The sequence below is a fragment of the Haplochromis burtoni genome, unplaced genomic scaffold (assembly GCF_018398535.1).
Source record: "Haplochromis burtoni strain Fernald_Lab_line unplaced genomic scaffold, NCSU_Asbu1 Contig_15, whole genome shotgun sequence".
Lineage (NCBI taxonomy): Eukaryota > Metazoa > Chordata > Actinopteri > Cichliformes > Cichlidae > Haplochromis > Haplochromis burtoni.
This window is the reverse complement of record NW_024582376.1, coordinates 4,012,944-4,033,581: the sequence shown is the minus strand read 5'-3', so window position 1 is coordinate 4,033,581 and position 20,638 is coordinate 4,012,944. Positions and strand designations below refer to the sequence as shown.

General features: G+C 40.1%; 1 protein-coding gene and 2 non-coding genes across 3 annotated transcripts in view; 2 read left to right on the top strand and 1 right to left on the bottom strand.

Moving 5' to 3' along the window:
- Positions 1 to 20,638, top strand: part of LOC102292418 (F-BAR and double SH3 domains protein 2) — a gene marked incomplete in the record, with an annotated part of 76,463 nt that overhangs the window by 8,375 nt on the left and 47,450 nt on the right. The window contains 1 exon segment of the mRNA XM_014330599.2: positions 11,046 to 11,091. Within this exon segment, the coding sequence (XP_014186085.1) occupies positions 11,046 to 11,091 (46 nt within the window).
- Positions 6,641 to 6,714, top strand: trnat-agu. Its single transcript has one exon. It is a non-coding gene; the product is annotated as a tRNA-Thr (tRNA).
- On the bottom strand, positions 8,516 to 8,588 carry trnam-cau. Its single transcript has one exon. It is a non-coding gene; the product is annotated as a tRNA-Met (tRNA).

Genomic DNA, 20,638 nt, shown 5'->3' with positions numbered 1-20,638 from the left:
TAACAGAGAATAGTGTTATAATCTTTTTTCCTGTTCACTTTTTACCTGAGAGATCTGTAAACATTACAGCTCTCACCAGGCTTCCAGGCAAAGCTCCATATGGCTCATCAGCATAAGCAACGCTGGGCACATGGCTCATTAACATATTATTACATATGCATATTACAAAAAGATATTCTTCAGCCTATATTTACACACATCCGTGTGACAATAAATGTGCTTTTGGCAAATGATCTAACAGAACAGACCCTCAGTTAGACTGTATTTCAAGGCAAATGTGCTTTTCTGTTGTTGCTTAAATCTGACATCTTTTCTTTGGTTGTAGCTATGAACCATTGACTGATTTTCACATGCTGGTTTTTCCTTTTAATTTATTTGATTCTTTATCTAAGATTAATAATATTTCTCCCTGATTGTATGTATTTGTGAGACAAGAGTTAATTCTGATGTGGTGACCGCCAAAGGGTTGTTTGCGATGCCCAACTCTAACACGCCAACCATTGTACTATAATACACAAAGTCTCACTCTGTTTGTTTTCCTGGAAACTCCTCCTAGATGATCACAAGTTGTGGTGTACTCGTACAGGCCCCTGATGGTTCTTATATCAGGTGTTATGAGATAATCGTGTTGCCTAGCCAGTGAGTTTATGCACACCTGTAATACCTTGTAAAAGGAGTGCAATTTTAATATCACAACAGTAACTTCTCAGTTAAAGTCACAAAACTTTTTCGTGATGTTTTGTGATGCTTTTATGTTGCCCAGCAACCACCTAACAATGACACAAAAAAGGTCAGTGCAGTTTCATACTTTAGACATCTGTTTCTCCAATTAATAGATCAGTATTATAACTGTCAACACATTTGCTAAATACGTTCTCGATATAATTTCTGCAGTTATTATTTTCTGCTTAACTCTATTTTTTACTTAAAAAAAAACCCAAATCAAATACCAAAGCAGCTGTTTGCAGCTTTCAGGACTACAGATTCTTTTTTTGGGCGGTGGCAGGACATCCCACACTCAGAGCAATCCTTGGGATGCACTCAAAGATCTTGAGTGATTCCCAAGGGAAGAAGCAGGTAGGAACATGCCCCATATCCACACTGGGACAGAATGCAGACTTAATATCTACAGTTGATGCTTGCAAACAGTCACTAGACTACAGTAGAAAGCTAATCAATTGACGAACATGCTTTGTGCTGTCCTTGTAAAAGTGCATGCGTGACCTCTGGAAACTGACTCTGATTCAGCTAGTCCTTTCCTGAGATGGTGTCACCATGACTAGTTATGACTAAATAGTTTCCATATACAGTATTTTTAAAAGATGGACCCTACAGGAGAGCAATGACAAAAACATTCATGGTTGACAGACACATTTCTAGTATGAAGCACACATTAGGTTTTAACACTTAAATCCCAAAAGCAGCTCTGAGGTTATTTACCCTAATTAATCCACAGACTGGCTTTAATCAAAGCGCTCAGTCACACACATGCACACGCATATACAAGTTTATATCTACTGTGTCTCCTGCCTGTGTGTCAGCTGTACAAGGTATGAGAGGAATGATAACGGGAAAAAATGGAGGAAAGATGAAAGAGAAAGGACTGTGTATTTCATCCTCTGGGAGTGCATTTCAGCTAGTCTAGTCTTAGGAAGGACAAGAGAACGGGAGAGAGGAGAAAATGATGATGAGTTGGTGGATTCAGGGAGTCAACTTGGTGTCCTCAATCCAGCTAAATCCCCTATACCCTTATGTCTGCCTTAATAGCTACAAACGCATCATCCTGCGCTGACCATAGAAATACTCTCATACAGTGTGCTGTGCTCATTATCATTTGGCCATGCATTAGCTATTGTCTGTTAGTTTAGATCAGTGAACAATGTGCTATATATACTTTACTGTGCAGCTTCATTTTGCTGTAAGGTAACTCTTTGACAGGCTGTGATGTTGTTTAGAACAAATGCAGAATGTTGCAGACAGAGTGCCCTGTGGAGACTTTATAAAGAGCAGTATTAATTGTGGAGATGTTGCGACATTAATGATAAAATAAATGATAAAAATAGCAGCCTGGAAGCTGATGCTCGGACTAGATTGCTGGACTGGATGTGATTTACCCCCCATGTCTGTCCTTTGCATGATTCACTGGGATAAATGAAATTTGTGTTTCATGCAAATTAATTGACCAAATCCTAGGAATTATCTGCAAATATCATTAAAACCTAATGGCTCTCCTTGCTGAGTAGCTAGATGAAACTGTCTGATTTGAACCCAAAAGTGCCACCAAGAGTTCTCATTAATGCTTTTCATTGCAGCCTCCATAATGAAGGAAGATGGGGAACAGAATATCAAGGCCTTGTTGCATTAAAAAACTAAAAAAAAACCAGACTCACACACAAATGAATGCAAGGCTGATTCACACCCTCATAATGTAATTAGGTGTAGGTACATCTGTACTCGACAAAATAATACTGCAGACTGAATCATAAGAGGACCCTGCATAATACTTGGGGTTGAAATGACAAAATATTGGTTGCAAGGTTATTTCTGTATTAAAATAAGGTTATCCTGCAACATTGGTTCAACCTTACCATTATGTTTTTATGTAATAATATAACAAAGTTCAGTGTCACAGCCTAAGCAGCTAAAGCAACCATTTGTTCTGTGGTGGAGTCAGAGGATTTTCTAAGATTTGCAATATTTTGTCCTTTGGAAAAATAACCCGATGAACAATAAAGTTCTCAGCAGCTAAATACAATCCATTCCATCTCTGTTGTAGACCTATGTCTTTCAACTTGTGGCCTTCGTTCGTGTAAGTGTTTCTGGCATTTTGAATTGTTCATTTTGTTTTTTCCCCCCCTGAAGCAGGTAAAGATTTTTTTTATGAATATCTACTCTTTATCTTTATTTTCTTCTTTTTATTATTTTTTCATTCTTCTTCTTTTAAGGTCGTAGTTCTTTTGTACTTTAGAATTATTAGAATTAAATCAAAGTGCAACTGTGAATTACTCTAGGGCGAGAGGATCAAATTGCCTCTGAATGGAGCTGAATAGACTTGTAACCTGTCAGTGCAAGGGAGCATATGAAATACCACTGAGTAATTGAAAAATGTAAATAGACATTTTGACAGAGCAAATGAACAACAAGCTTTCAGATTCCTCTGGTTTACAGCTGCACTTTCAATCATAAACCAAATCTGACCTCTTAGTACACTCACTAACAATATTAGAATCAATATCCATTCTTACTGACCAGCAGTAGCTTTAACAATTATGTTTAATTAATTTAAAAAAAAAATCAGGAACAGTAACTCTAAACAAAGGGTTCACCAATGGTCCAGGGTCAGTTCTTGGGCAAGTTGATTGGCCATTTGTTGGCCTGTTGGGACCATTGACAGTGTTCTCAGATATCAAGTAAGGCTGAAGCAAAGTGGCTAAAATGAGCTCTAAATAACAAGTAGTCTTTTCACATTAAAATGCCAATAAAAGTCCTTCATCAGTTCAGTTGTTGCGACAATTTAAATGTCAAGAAAGGTGTGTAGATTTTCAGTCATCTACCTCATGGTGATCTAAGGAGCTTGGAAAGAAAAGCGACAGGACATCTTTAAGTTGCTTGAAGACGTTTCAGATCACATCCAACTTTACAAGTTGTTAGCCAAATTGTGTCTGGTTTCATCCAATGGTAATGATCCATTTTGTAACATGGTGTGATCAAAAGGACCCAAAACGAGCGACTGAGTGCATAAACTCATCAGGAAAGATGTTAACAGAGGTCAAGACCAAGAGCTGTTTTCTCATATACAGTGGAACCCCGACTTACGAAATGAATTCCCGAGGGTCTTTCGTAAGTCGAACATTTTCGTAAGTCTAAGCACCCATCGCGCCTTTTGAGTGAACGATAGGCTATAGGCTAATTGCAAACTGCAGCAACAATACGTCGTTCAAGTGGAACAGCGAAGTGCAAGTACAAAAGCCAAGGGGTTGTCACGTGATTCGGAAGGCACTGTGGGCATTGCGGGCATTCTGGGCTCAGCCAATCAGAGTCAGCGGATTTCGTTACGCAGGCATTTTGCCGTAACACGGGCAGAAATATTGCCGTTAAGTGCCTTCGTAACTTGAATTTTTCGTTAAATGGGGTATTCGTAAGTCAGGGTTCCACTGTACTTGTATAGGATCAGAAGTCTTTTTGCAGCCACAGCTTTTGCTGTTTGGCACACTTCAGATGGGGTGGAAGGTGGAACTCTATTTTTCCACCCTGGAAGTTATATCTATGTCTTATATTGCCTATATGGTGACATTCTTTCTCTTTCTCTTTCCAGCAGTGATATCTGTAGCATGCAGCTGTGAGTCTAAAGTCCAGTGCTTATTTTAACCTACAATTTGTAACATTTTCAGTTACCAATTGTTTGACAGATTTAAGTTACTAATACAAAAATTACAAATGGGATATAAAGGTGAACAACATCAAATGCACCCGTTTTAACGACACTGTTCATCTTCATAAAGTTGATTAATCTGAAGACATAGACAAAAAAATCAGATATCACAAACAATACGAGGTCATAATAAAAAAGCATCCCAGCTGATGTTGGAAATTATTTGGCCACCGACTCACACCCCAGCACGGCCTCAAATGCTTTGCCATGATATCTTTAGAAAACAATATATCATTGAGTAATGGTAAAAGTTTCACTGTGATTTTTTTTAACCTGGTCATAATATATTATTATTGAGCAGCAGCTGCCTTCACAGTCACAGAAAGTGTCTTAGTCTTTGAGGACAGAGATAACAGTAACTCTAAACACATGATCAGAGATTTACTTTTTGCCTGTCAGTGTTTTGTGGGGTTATAGCAAAGGTGTGTGTGGGGAGAGAACTGGTGGGATGAGTTTTTATTCTAATACTTAGTACTGCTGTCTTTAATACTAGCACACACCCTGTGTAGAATTAATTTATTGTAAAGGGAACTCAGATTTCATCTCAGCTTATCAACTGTTGTCTTTTCTGAGATGAAGTAAACATGTTTCGAGCTGAATGCCAGCTTGGTCTTGGAGAGGAAAGACTGCTGCAAATCTGCTGTATTATGCCTCGTGTCGATCACCAGTGTGAAAACATGGCCATTCTCCTCGGCCTCTGTCTCACTCTGTGACTCATGTTGCTTATCCTTTTGTCACTGATCTCACTCTGTGTCCCGTTAACCATTGACCTCAGCTGTTTTCTCATGTTTGATCATTTCCTCTCTCTGCTTTTCAGCCTCTTGCTCCTCTTGCCCTCAGCACTCACACACAGACATACAAACACACACATCCACTGTGTCCACTCTCAGGCTCTTAAGTATTTCCTGTCGGGGACACACTCATCTGCAAGCCTGCACATTTTCTCCCTCCCTTTCTTCTTCACACACAGCTGATGCTGACATGCTGGCTTTTCGACTCATACACCATTCAGTTACGCACACGCACCCGTGGTGGGCGGACAAAAGGAGCAGGGTAGAGAAAAAGTAGTTAAGAAGCAGAGTGCATCAAGCCAGAGAGAAAGGGTCAGAGCAGGGGAGAGAGGCACGAAATAGAGGTGCAGGTGAAGGTATGGAGAGGTTTTCAAGGGATAGATGTGAATTGTTAGCTGAATAAATCTAGGGGGTGAAGAAGGCAAATGCAGATAGACACAAACATGAAGTACAGTATAATCTTCAAATAGATAACTACTTAAATCTATATAATTTTTAAGACCTCACTCTGAAATGCCTATTCTGTTTATTTTGACTATTTTAGGAACACAGTTTCTCATGAATGTGCAAAATGGGTGTGAAAGACATTTCGAGCTGATAATTGGGTGTTGATGTTTACATATGCTGGCTACACTGGATTGTAACCATGGCAGCATGAAAAGCCCAGACATGTCCAAAGATCCCAGCGAGGAGGAGTGTTTGTCAGCATTTCTGTGTTTGTACTTTCTGACTTGTATGTTTCAGGCTTGCAGGATCGATTGTGTGTGAATAGAGTGAGCAGTCATGTTTCCATATGTGCTGTGATATGTTCAGGTGACAGATCCAGAAACTAGACATTACAGCCATTTGGAGCTATTGAAAGTTAAGCATGTTAATTTAAATCTTTTTAGGAGATTGGTCATACAGAAGAAATTGAAAACTGCTTAAAAACTGCACCTAGCTTCTTTGCCTTAAAAACAGCAAGGATTCTCTTATACCAACAAGGTATACCAACTGCTTTTTCACAGTATGAGATTAGGTCATCCAACGCAGTTACAGGAGAGCTTGCAGGAGCAGGACCATAACATCTAGTGCAGTAATCTTGTGTATCTTGCCGTAGTGTGTTAAACTCAAAAAGGTAGCACAGGCAGTTGATTTTCTAATGCTTTGACTTGAGTTGCTCTTTTCCATGGCAGGTCTGTTTTCATATATAAGGCGCACCAGATTATAAGGTGCATTAAGCGAAACAAAACAGTCAGATAAGTCAAACTTTACTCAACTCATTCTTCTTGCTTCCTCCACTTCCATACCATTGATTATTAATGTTGAATTCTCTCGCAGCTGCTCTATTCCCATGTTGTTGCAGTATATTAATGACTGACCTCGTATTGTGGATGGATTATCTCACCGAATTGATATCCTGTTGTCTCTTTGTGTAGGCGCTGTGGCTTAGTTGGTTAAAGCGCCTGTCTAGTAAACAGGAGATCCTGTGTTCGAATCCCAGCAGTGCCTTTTGTTCCAACTCCGCTACACTTGTTCAATAATATTTTTTTCCCTTTCCATTGCTATTTAGTACCAAGTAATTTAAGACAGTTGCACACTCTTGGACAATTTAAGACACTTAATTTAAGACACCAGCAGATACTGTGTCTGTTTTGGTCAAAGAAGGAAATCCTGCACTCATTGTCAGCAATGCAGTGTTGTGGCAGCGCATTTGCATCATGATAAAGTACAACCAGTTATAGGAGTAACTTGTTTGTGCTTGTACTGTTGTTTGCCCTTAAGCTTAGCCCCTGCTATCCGGTTGTTCAGTGATGACGCGACGAATCCTACTTCCGGGCCTAAAGTAGTCTGCGTTTAATATGGCTTTTGTGTTGTTAACATGCTTAATGTTATGTATTTTCTTCTATTTGATCTCAAAAAGCTCCTAAAACAGTCAGCGACCACTGTTGACCTCCCTCGGCTTTTATTACCACTAATCATTTATTTAAGCTCAGTTTTTAAAACCTTAGGATGTAGCTACAGCCCATCCCATGCAGCAGTATATGAATGACTAACCTCGTATTGTGGATGGATTATCTCAGTTGTTCTCCTGGCTGAAGTTTGGTCCTTTTACAGCATCCTGCCATGCGATTACATTTGTTTCTGACCACTGAGAACACTGACGTTAACTTTTATCGAGTGGAAAAAAAGTTAGCTTGTTTATATTATGCTAACATAGCTGTGTCGCTAGCGGTCACGTAGCACATCATTATATAGCAGCTAGCTCAACTTCAGTAACCCTACAAACGTCACTGCTGTTTAGTTTTCTGTCTTCATTTATGCTGGAAGTGATAGCAGAGCTGTACGTTTTAATTTGTTTCCAAAACCCCGCAGTCAGGACATGCTATATTGTATTTAGATAGAAGCTAGCGAGCTAACTCCCTGCTAACTTCTAACTCCGTTAAATGTCATAAATTCCGTTTTCATGGATGCCTGGATGTTAAACTCAATTGTTACACCTGGTAGAGCAGAAAGCTGATCATTTTATTAAAGATGAAAGAGTTTAGACAGTTTTTCAACTCTCAGTAATGCCATAGTGATCGTTTGATATATGGACCTGCAGCGGAGTTTAGGTCCAGACACGGCTAGTGACGTCAGACTGAACAATCGAATGGAAAAGCAGAGGAACACGCATGAGGTCCACATACATCTCATTGGTACTGATAGATGATTCTTAAAATGTATTTATTTTTTACTCTATGATGACTCTCTCATTCTTTTTCCATCAGAACATTTGAGCCATTGCCTTAAGGCTGATGCATGAAGCTCGCAAGAATGTCACTCAATGTGTGTAACCATAGACCTATGCAATGTGATACAAACACCCTGAATACCATTAATTCCACCTATGTTAACCTTGGCTATCAATTGAGATTATATACTAATATATTTAATTATCACAGAAGCCCTAGAGCCCAAAACATGGCCATTAGGACAGCTTTATAAGGAGTGGCCCTGTTATTTGTATTTATGAGAACTATACTTTTTCCTTCTTTAGCATGGAGCATGAAATGATTTTAGTTTAGACAGTTGTTTTTATGAGTGAAGTGAAAGCACTGTTATTTCTTGATTGTGCTTTGCCTTAAAGGCAGGAAGGATTTTTCAAGGTATAATTAACAAGTTTGTCAAGGTTTTCAAACGTGGATGTTGAGCAACTAGCAGGAGCATGTCTCTGTGACTCAGTAACATGTAATGCAAGAAATCTGTCCCATGTTTCACTTCAAGGCACATGTGCTTTGCTATTTTGCTTAGTTGACAATTTTAAAACATCTGCCCCGTGTGAGGCTCGAACTCACGACCTTCAGATTATGAGACTGACGCGCTGCCTACTGCGCCAACGAGGCCTGTGTGCTGCAAAAGCGTGTGTCCCTTTCAGAGAGCGGATACTAAGCCCACATGTGGACAGGCCTGTTTGGGGGAGTGTGCGTGTCGTATTTCAGCGGACAAGCACGGGGCGGGGTTAAACAGTAAACACATGCTCCAGCCTCTTGCAGCAGATCAGTGATAAACGGCAATGGTGCAGATTTACTACAGTCTCTTATTTAAAAGAAATTTGCTAAGCAGCCTGTGTTTGGAAACCAGACTGGATATAGCAGCTTTAACACAGAAATGATGTCTGGGGAAAGGTTTGACACGAAGCACTACCCTATTTGTTTGGGCTGTAATTATCATACAGGCCATTGGTGGTAATTATGCTGTCTACTCTTACAGTGTTGTCTTCCCCTCCGTGTCTTCTTCCACTGTTCGCCTTTCCTGATGGTACTTGATTTTAGATGTTAACAGTCTGTTGTCTTGATCGGATTTAAGACAGCATTGGTTCGGTGACTTGAAGTTAAAATATATTGTACAATAATAAGTGTGGTTGTAATTATTCCAGCAATGTCAACATGGGATACATACTGGGACTGAATGTACCCTGCGCTGCTTTATCTGATGATACAAAGCAAAAAGCCTCGAGCTATTGCGTTTTCAAAACTAGGGTATAATGGTGCTCATTTCTCAAAGCCATGTTAAATTACCATTGAGCTACAGCAGTGCTGCTCCGAAGGTATCTTGAGTGGGTGTAAGCACCAGCTTGTAATGCCTATAATGGAGTCAGTATACGTCTTCTTCCAGATACAGATTATTTCTGGTAGTAGTTTATATTCTGCCATGTTTTCATGCCCCCCTCATCCCACCCCACCCCACCCCCCAACTTTAACTGAGGCTCATATTTCTGCCAATCTGCTATTTGTTGTTTCACGCAAAGAATAATCTGTGTAAAAGTCCTTGTCCAATAAAGCCTGAACAAGTTACCCAAGTGTGATCAAGTGTGCTTCTGCGTGGGCCACAGAGCTCTGGATATCTACATGTGAATGAACTAAAGGTTAATGCTAATGATTAGGTTATTCTTGACACCTAAACACAATACCCTCATTTACATGTGAGAATAATTCTCATCCACACTAGTGTTTTTTTTCCAAAGAGTCTCCATCCACATTACCAACCCAGAGCAGGAGGAAAATGCCTGCTGTCTTTTCTCTTAGGTGGCATACATCAACATTAAAATTATTTATTTCTGCTAATACAAGTCTTTAATAGCAAAATAAAATTCATGTGATCATCATTTCAGTCATAACTTTTAGAATAGCTAAAAATGTCCATGGCTTTTTTCTGGTCTGACCTGAACTTCTTTTGAAAAAAATGTTGAACAGCATTCCTGCTTAGCCTCCATGCCTCTCTTCAGCTCTCTCAGGGGTGGGTGGCATTGGCAGCAACTGACCAGTCATAATCATTAATAAGTGTACAGGAAGCAGAGTGCCTGATCATACTACGATGTTGCAACAAGATGGTAAGGTTAAATAGGCTTTGCAATTGTGGCTCTGTGGCTTAGTTGTTTAAAGCACCTGTCTAGTAAACAGGAGATCCTTGGTTCAAATCCCAGCAGTGCTTTTTTGGTTTAATAATATTTTCCTGCTAGACCTTTTTGCTATTAGTGCCAACTAATATAAGACACATTTTTCCAATATGGAGCTATTGTACTGTAATAACTGTTTTTCAACAGCTCCAGTAACCATCCACAGAAAGCCCCTTGCAAGTTTCTAAGAAATAAATCACAGTGAAAAATGTGATAAGATTTGTAAAAAGCTTTAAAAGTGGTATTGAGTTAGTTAGCTGGGCTCGCATCTGATGAACTATGCATTTATCTCGAGAATACATGTTACACACGCATAGTGAGATATATATAAAAATATTTAGATCCAATCAACTGTACATGATGCTTTGTCCATTCACATTCATGGCCAAAATATGTATCTGTTTGTGTAATCACATATGTAATGTTATGTTTTTAATTCTGCATAATATTGGGCTGTGATAAGAGCTTTCACTGTCTCTTCACTTCCAGGATGTTGTTGACTCACATCAACGGGGCGAGGGGAAAGGTTGCTTTGTGTGGGTCATAAATTCAGAAGGTATTTTTAGAAAGAGTCGTTGAGAAATAAAGAGAGTGGTAATTCCATCCTTGCATAATGTTGTGGTCACCAAGCTCTCCCCTGGCATACTCGGTGGGATTGCAGCATTTGTGCTTTCTCATCATAATGAACACACAGTACACAAACTGTCACTGAAAATAAACATCAGGTCTGTTTTTTCTGCCTCCTGTGTAACAAAGCAATAGGCCTTGGTGCTTTTATGATGATTTATTTGCTATCTGTATTCCTACATGTTATCTGTTGTGATATATACATTATGAATCTATCTGTTGTTTCATTTATCCTCTGTACATTTCAGTAAGTTTCTTTTTTTTTTTTTTGTTGCAGGAGCTATAGTCTGAAGAAAGGACAACTGGAGCGGGACTATGCACAGGTAGGTCTGGCTGGACTGTCGCTAAATATAGGAACCCATACATTAAAACAAGAACTATATACTGTTTAAATATCTTCAGCTTCTCCATCTTCTCAATCACCTCTGGACCAAATTCATTGTTCACAGCGCTTTTCGTCATCCTTTACACAATAATTAATATAAAATGCTATGATATTCAAAAAGGATGTACTTACTTCTCAGTCACAGAGGGTTAGAGACTGGTTGGCAACCCCCTCCCAGACTCCAGTTACTCTGGAAAAATGTGTATTACTTGACCAATTGTTGATTGGTTTTTGGAGGTTTGCTAGCTGTCGTTGGGTAAACTTGATCACAAAGGGGGTGCTACACCAAAAAACAGCTTGTGATTGCTTTGATTGCTAGGAGATTCTCAAAATCACCTTTAGAAAATGGAAAGTGTCCACTTGAAACTTGAAAGAAGTCCGACAAAGCAGAATCCCAGAGCGTTTTCCTGCTACAGCTCACAACTGGTGCAGCTTGGTAGCAACCAGAGTAAAAGCAGGGAGGTTGCACCACTTTAAAACATAGAAGTGTATGTATCCCAGAATAAGGTACATACAAGTTTACGGTCTTACAGTAGTTTGTTATTTACATATTTCCATACAAAATTTTGGTTTGTACAGAAACCCAAAATCATTCTATCATTCTAAGTTTAAAGCAAACCACTGATTCAGCCAAAACTGATGGGCTGGGGAAGGCTGTTCCAAAGTGTAGGTGCTACAGAAGCCTCTAGATTTAAAATAGGATCAGGGAGTAGTCTCTAGAGACCAGCCAGGCTGACTGGTGGAATAAGGTGTCAGCATTGTTGCTGTATATGCAGGAGACTTGCAATGTAGGGCTTTATATGTAACTAATAATTTAAAAATGAATTCCAAGTTTCACTGGATGGAAATAAGGGCAAGATGTTTGTTAGATAAAAGAAACAAGACTGTAAGCCCAAAGATGGAGAAAAATAACACCAAGTCTCTGATCATATGATGTGATGTTGCTAATGAGAGGGCTAAAGTAAAGAACAGTCTTCATAGAGAAGCAGAACTGGAACACAAGAGCCTCAGTTTTACTAGGACAGAGGAATTTTGAAGACATCCAATCACTAATAGCACTGAAACATTGACTGAGGTAGCAGAGCCTTTTGTTGGATTAACAGAAAAATACAGGTAAGCAATGCTCTCAAGATGATTCAGGATTAATATAGTATGCAATGAAAACATAATTGGTCCAAGGATTGAGCTTTGAGGGATCCCGCAGAACAGAGGAGCTGATGAAGACTTTTAGTATGGATTCTGAAGTGTCTCTCAGATAAGCGTGACGAAATCCTTTTCAATAATATGTCAACTAGAAAGGCACGATGTGTGGAGTTAAAGGCTGCAGATCAGTTGAGCAGAACTAAAATAGTCCCATTTATCTGAGCACATAAGAACGTCATTAGTAATAATAATAACGCAGTTCCAGGGCTGTGAGTCAAATATTGCACCTCAACCAGCTGATGGAGTGGATGAGTGACAGCTCTGTCAAGAATTATTGTTACTTCAATCTTTTATCTTGCTCTCACTTCAGTTGCACCTTGATTTTCTAATTTTGACCTCTTTGGTAGTAGAAGTACTGTGCTGTCTGTGTTGAGGCCTTGCATGTGTAATTTAATTTTCATCCAGGGCTTTATCTCTAATAAATTGAGATAATAAAATGTAATTTAATATATTATATATTGTAGTTTAATTAATACTCTAATAAGCATTGACTAACCTTAAGTAAATGACAGTCATCTATGCCACTGTTTGCAGAGGGTCTGTGCTAGTGAAAACTATAGATTTATACTTATTAGATTTCCCAGTAAAAAAAACCCAAAAGAATATAAAAAGAAGTGAAAGGACGTACATAGTGCATTGGCAGCCTGCTTAACTTAAGAGCTTTCCAAAGTGAGCCTTTCAGATTTCTTTTTGATTCATTCTTCAGATGATTAAAAGCTCACACATGTGCTGCAGGCCACATTTGGTTTCACTTCCCTTGTTCCTGTGTAGTTATTGGCAAGTGTGTCGCTGTTTATTTCCCCTGTTTCTTTTGTATATTCTTTCTCTTCTGTTTCCTGTTTGATAAAAAGCTACAGTTCTTATAAGACGGAAAAAGGTTGCTACACGTAATTAAGCATGGCATCCACTCAGTAACATACGTGATCTCCACTTGCAGCTTGCAGTGAATTCACCGAAAGCAGTTGTTTGCATGATTCTCACATGGGTGCAGTCACCCGTCACAAAGTGCTTTGTATTATAAAACTGGCAGTTTAAAGACCCCCTGAAGTCCAATCTGATGGTGATTTGCTGTCTCACTTGCACCTCTGTTCATGAAAATGGCTTCAATTGCCTTCTTTAATAGGTTGGCTTTCAATATGAGAACTCCTTTATCCAAACTGAGACATGCGCGGTCTTTTAGATTATACACAAATGTCTTTTCAAAGCTCTTTTTCTTACTGAAGCCAGTTTGACTAAAGTACTCATTCAGTAACACTTGATGAATAGTTTGATTATAACAGACAATTTTATAAGAAACCTGGCACATTTTGAAGTGCTATTTAAAGGTACTATTAGGTGTGGCATTGAGACTGATTCTCATTGTGAAGGAATAGACATTTTAAGCAAAAGCACCATTCAGATTCACTGGGAATCATTCTTTGATGATCCCACCCTCCCGCAACCACTCTCACATAACAGTGGTTAGGTGCAGGAGAGTTTGCATTGGTCCTCATTTTCATTTCTTGTGTTCTACACAGGACTTTTGTTCGACTGTAGTAGTTTTTGGCTCAGCATTTTTCTCCTGTTTACGTCACAACACATTTTACCAACATCTGGTAGTCAGCGAGGCTTTCTTCTTCTATTTTTGTACCTTAATTGTGGCCTGCAAACAGCTGATAGGTGCATTACCTCAACTTCTGACAGTAGTAATAATACTGAAACACTCCAGAGCTGCTTTTTTCACACCACTGTCATTTTAAACATGGCTGAGCTGCTTACATACCATGAAATTATTTTCATCCACAAGACAGCCACTTTGTAGTGTACTGCTGATTTGTTGGGACACATGAAAAAACCAAAATACAATTCCCAGTAGAAGGCTGAGTCAGCATACTTGTGATACTGAGCGTTAGTTAAGTTGTGTCTAAGAAGAAGCCAAGCAGCGCTTCCAGCCAAGACTGTGAGACTGTCTGATTTCCATTGTATTTGATGTTGCTCTGCATAAGCTCCCATGACATTTACACACGCATCCATACAGTCACTGAGAAATGTTCCCAGCTAAAAAAAAAAAATCCTCCCGGAGCTTATTAAAAACCATTCTAGTACATAACCCGGCTTGCTCTTAAGCACATATTAACATACAGATACGCCTCCTCGCAGCTGTCCATACAACCAACCCTTGTTTTGCAGCACCAGTATCCTCACCATGCATATACATGGACTGAGGATGGCAGGAGAGAGAAGGAAAAGAGGAAAGTGCTTGTTTGTGTGTGTTAGAGGATGAGTGTCTTTATTTGCATGCGGTTTGAATGATTAAGTGAGCGTTTCCTGTGGTCAACCCCTCCTCCTCCTACTTTCAGACGCTCATTACATCCCTCCCTCTATCTAGCTTTCCCTGTCTCTCACTATTCTCCCTCAGCGCTGTCTTTTTCACCTTAGAAATAGAGGTTGCCTAGCAACAGCCCCCTGACTTAGTAGGACAATAGATTCCCTCCTAATTGTAGGTGTGTGTTTGTGGAGGAATGTCGGAGTGTAGTGTTTCTTTTTTCTTTTTCTTTTTTTATATAAATGTATGATGAATGGCAAATAGATGTTGTTTCAAGATCAAATAAGCAAACAGGACTCCCCCCACCCCACACACCCACCCCCTTTTTTCCTCTCACAATAGGATTTTACTAGCATGTAAGGTTTGGCTCTCGTCTGTCTCTCTGCCAGACACTCAGGTAGCTGACCCCTGGTGGTGAGTCAGGAAAATAAAGCCAATCAGCCTTCAGTGAGGCAGAGGAATAACGGACATGACCCCTTAACAGAACAGCTAAAGAAAAAAGTTGAGAGCTGGGAGATGTAGGAGGACAACAGAGCGAGAATGAAAGTGAAAATTTAACCTTTGTCCTTTCAATGTGTCAAACCAGACATCCACCCGCCCTCTGCGCAGGAGTCAGCCACAATTACCAGCTGTCCATCAAAAGCTCCATGTTTTCTGAGTGTGCGGGTTAGCATGTAAGGGTTAGCTGTTTGTCCCTTATTCTCCCTCCCACGATCAGCATTACTGGAATAGTTTTAGGCTGGGGTCATACTTCACTGTACTGCCCAAAAAAGCATGCCTTCTGTGCTGCTCTGTATCTGCTGTGCTTTACTGTTACTTGTGCTAAATCAGCATTAATGTTATTAGTTATTATTGATTTATGTTGTGCTCTCTGACAAAAAATAAATACATAAATTAAAAAGCATACATGAGTTCTTAGGTTCAATTCAGTTTTATTACAGTTTTATACAGCGTCAAATCACAACAACAGTCGCCTCAAGGCACTTTATATTGTAAAATCAAAACCCTACAATAACACAGAGAAAACCCCTAATAATCAGATGACCTCCTATGAGCAAGCACTTTGGCGACAGTGGGAAAGAAAAACTCCCTTTTAACAGGAAGAAACCTGCAGCAGAACCAGATTCAGTGTAAACATCAGATCTGAATATTGTAAATAAACTGAAACTAGTGCTTTTGCATTTTATTTTTTTTCCTTTTTCCTTTTTCCTTCTTCACTGTTTCACCTCTATATAGTGCTCTCACACTGTCTTCAAACTGTATGAAACAGGATCTCATGCACACATCCATTATACTGTAGCTGTCTTGTTAATCATGCATTTATCTCTAATGTGTCTGATATTAGATATTGTTATACTATTTCATTTGCATTGATTTCAAGGTTAATAGAAGTCTAAGGAAAAAGGAGAGACTGCGATAAAGAAAGTGACAGCTTCTCTTTTATCTCCCTGTTCTCTCACATTCTTATACTGTCCTGTATGGTGCTTCTATTCAATTTAGCCTCCACTCACTGTTCCCTTACTTTACTGTAGCTAGCCCTGCACACACATAAACAAGAAACAGAGAGCTTTGGGGGCAGATGAGTGAAGACTGGATGAGACGAGAGAGGAAATCAAGTATATTGTTCTTGGAAGTAGTTAAGAAAGTGAGGGCGGGCTGAAAAGGCAGAGATGCAAAGACAGGCAGAAATCAGATAGAGACAGAGGGAGAGAAGGCAGCTAGAGAATGGGCAAACGTGAGAGAGACGCAGACAGGAGAAAACAAGTGAGTGGAACAAAGGGAGTAAACACCGGGCAGAAGTATCAAGGTGATTGTGTTTAGCAGGACTGCAGCCGACAGACGAGTAATAAACTAAACAAAGAAATTGTGAAGGGATGAGTGAAGCATAGAAACTGCTAGTCACTTATACAGTGGGGCAAAAAAGTATTTAGTCAGCCACCGATTGTGCAAGTTGCCCCACCTAAAATGATGACAGAGGTCAGTAATTTGCACCAGAGGTACACTTCAACTGTGAGAGACAGAATGTGAAAAAAAAATCCATGAATCCACATGGTAGGATTTGTAAAGAATTTATTCGTAAATCAGGGTGGAAAATAAGTATTTGGTCAATAACAAAAATACAACTCAATACTTTGTAACATAACCTTTGTTGGCAATAACAGAGGTCAAACGTTTACTATAGGTCTTTACCAGGTTTGCACACACAGTAGCTGGTATTTTGGCCCATTCCTCCATGCAGATCTTCTCGAGAGCAGTGATGTTTTGGGGCTGTCGCCGAGCAACATGGACTTTCAACTCCCGCCACAGATTTTCTATGGGGTTGAGGTCTGGAGACTGGCTAGGCCACTCCAGGACTTTCAAATGCTTCTTACGGAGCCACTCCTTTGTTGCCCGGGCGGTGTGTTTTGGATCATTGTCATGTTGGAAGACCCAGCCTCGTTTCATCTTCAAAGTTCTCACTGATGGAAGGAGGTTTTGGCTCAAAATCTCACGATACATGGCCCCATTCATTCTGTCCTTAACACGGATCAGTCGTCCTGTCCCCTTGGCAGAAAAACAGCCCCATAGCATGATGTTTCCACCCCCATGCTTCACAGTAGGTATGGTGTTCTTGGGATGCAACTCAGTATTCTTCTTCCTCCAAACACGACGAGTTGAGTTTATACCAAAAAGTTCTACTTTGGTTTCATCTGACCACATGACATTCTCCAATCCTCTGCTGTATCATCCATGTGCTCTCTGGCAAACTTCAGACGGGCCTGGACATGCACTGGCTTCAGCAGCGGAACACGTCTGGCACTGCGGGATTTGATTCCCTGCCGTTGTAGTGTGTTACTGATGGTGACCTTTGTTACTTTGGTCCCAGCTCTCTGCAGGTCATTCACCAGGTCCCCCCGTGTGGTTCTGGGATCTTTGCTCACCGTTCTCATGATCATTTTGACCCCACGGGATGAGATCTTGCGTGGAGCCCCAGATCGAGGGAGATTATCAGTGGTCTTGTATGTCTTCCATTTTCTGATGATTGCTCCCACAGTTGATTTTTTCACACCAAGCTGCTTGCCTATTGTAGATTCACTCTTCCCAGTCTGGTGCAGGTCTACAATACTTTTCCTGGTGTCCTTCGAAAGCTCTTTGGTCTTGGCCATGGCGGAGTTTGGAGTCTGACTGTTTGAGGCTGTGGACAGGTGTCTTTTATACAGATGATGAGTTCAAACAGGTGCCATTCATACAGAGATTTTCCTTGTTTGAGGTGACCAAATACTTATTTTCCACCCTAATTTACGAATAAATTCTTTACAAATCCTACCATGTGGATTCATGGATTTTTTTTTCACATTCTGTCTCTCACAGTTGAAGTGTACCTCTGGTGCAAATTACTGACCTCTGTCATCATTTTAAGTGGGGGAACTTGCACAATCGGTGGCTGACTAAATACTTTTTTGCCCCACTGTAGATTATAACTTTAACATATGCTCTTACTGGGTGACATCACTTCCTCTTTCCGCAGTCACTCAAGTGTAATCATGAGTTATTTCTGAGAGTTTAAAGCCCTCCGGACAAATTTTGGGTGCGACCGTTAATACTTTAGATAAAGTACAGTCATCATTCCTACCAGTGAGTAACAGTTGTGTCATCACACTTTGTCCTGTAATCAGTACCTCTTTCACACAGCCACTCTGGACATTGTTGGGAGGGAGAGTGCGGTGGTTCGTGGGGGATTCACGCTATTATGAGTCAGCTAAATATGTCAGAGTATGGGGTGCATGCTACCTGCTAGCATTATTATTAGACAAACATTATAAAAAGCTAGTTTTTGATGCTTGTTTTTGCAGCATATGGAATCATTTTATCATGCTCATTTTACTCTGACTCAGAGCTCATATTCATCTGATTTCCAGACACTCTGCCAAATAAAACTTTAACAATCAGTCATTCACCACAAGAGCTGTTGAGTGATAAAGATAATGGGATTGAGGAAGAAAAAAAGACCAGTTATCACCATGATATCATTTTTCTCTAGAGATGAGAGAGAGATGTAGCAGGATGTGCATTGTTTAATAAAATGATTACTAGCCCAAACATATTGAAATATGCTAATTCTTATGTGTTTACATTCAAAACCTCATGTTTTAAGCTGTTGATTTACAAACTCATGCGGAGTTTAAACTCAGCAATACTGGTACAGTATTTACTTGGTATCAGATCGATACTAAGTAAATAAAGCACTAGTCTGCAGCTCTAAAAACAGGAGTGTTCTCAAAACACACTTATCAAAAATAATTGATCAGTCCTGCAAGGCTATTGGTGTATTGCCTTACTTCTTGTCAAAGTAACACAGGGACTGTCAAAATTTCAAACAGTTGCAAATAATCTGTCCCTAACAATACAGCCTGTGTGGTAGTTCTGTGTAGCCCACGGCAGGTGATGCGTCAGCTGCATTCTGGGTACTGGAAGAGCTGTGTTTGATTTAGGTGCTGGATGAGTAGAGCTTTCATGATACGTATCGCAGGGCGACCTCTCGCTAGCTGTGGCTGTTATTTGCTCTTTTCTCACACTGGCACAAATCGCTGCACCTGAACATCACACGAGCTGGCTGGTTAAATACAGTTTAATGTCCAGTTGGGTGAGTCCTTCACCTTTTCACATGCCCTACATGAGGTAATGACTTTAAAAGTGGTGTGCAAACTCACATGTTTATAATAACAAGTGTAATTACTGGATGTTTAGCAAAGCCTACTAGCTCATATGCCTAAAATACGCAGAACTTAGCCTTTCTCCTTCTTCCTTCAATTTTCCTTTGTTTGTCACACACACACACACACACACACAGGATATCCTCCAGTCTGGGTACCCTGTTTTGCCACTCTGATCACAAAAACAGGATATATGTGTGTGTGTGTGTGTGTGTGTGTGTGTGTGTGTGTGTGTGTGTGTGTGTGTGTGTGTGTGTGTGAATGTGACATACACACACATAAAGACACACTACTAAAGGGAGCATTTCTACTTCACCAAGACCACATAGGGAGGGCAGAGGAGTTGCTATGGCAACATGCTGTTCAGGTGGTTGTCAGGTGATGACAGCAGAGAACGGAGGATGGAGGGATGAGATGTCCTGTAGAAAATGAATAGAAGGAAGCTGGAGAGAGTGTGAGAGAGAGATTGAGAAAAAAATGGAAAGGAACAAAGCATACTGCATGAAAATAGAGAGGAAGGGGGGAAGAGAGGCTGTAGCAAGAGCGGTTGGAATAAAAAGATGAGCCAGGAGTAACTGAAGAGCATCCTCCTAATAGGCCAAGAGCACCTTAGGTAAGCTTTCACATATCAGTCAGTCAGTGTCCTTCTCACCATTCAGTCATTGCTCTTACTTTGATAACAGCTCTGTAGGCTGATCTAAGAGGCTCCAAGTTGTGTGCTGGCATAAAAAAAAGGTTTGGAGCAAGGACATGCAGGTGGTCAATGTCTAATAGTGAAATGGCTACTCCTGCAACTTTATGTTTTGGCTTGCTTTCAAAGGCACTCTCACCTTTAAACAAATGGTAAGTTCAGATTTGTTTAAGTGTGAATTTGCCCACAGGTTCATATTGAATGTAAGAATGTCCTGTTCTTACCGAAGTGATGGGTTGTCTTCATTCTGAAGACAGCTGGAGGTCAAAATGTAGTTTAATAGCTTTATTGACGGTTCTATGGCATAACATCCTCTATCTCCTAGCTGTTACAGTGCAGTGCAAAGAATTTCTTCACTAGAAACAAACCACAGATCAAGTCAGAAATCCGGAGCTCTTTATGTTGTTATGGATGCACATATGGAAAAGAAATACAAACAATTAAAAAAAAAATTTAGAATCCCATCTGGTAGTACAATGTTTCTCTCCGTTACTTTTCCATATGGGTGGCCTCAGTGTGGAGTGGATTAAGAGCTGCAGTAGCAGAGAGATGTGATACTGTAACAAGAGATGTGGAGTTGTAACAAGAGTGA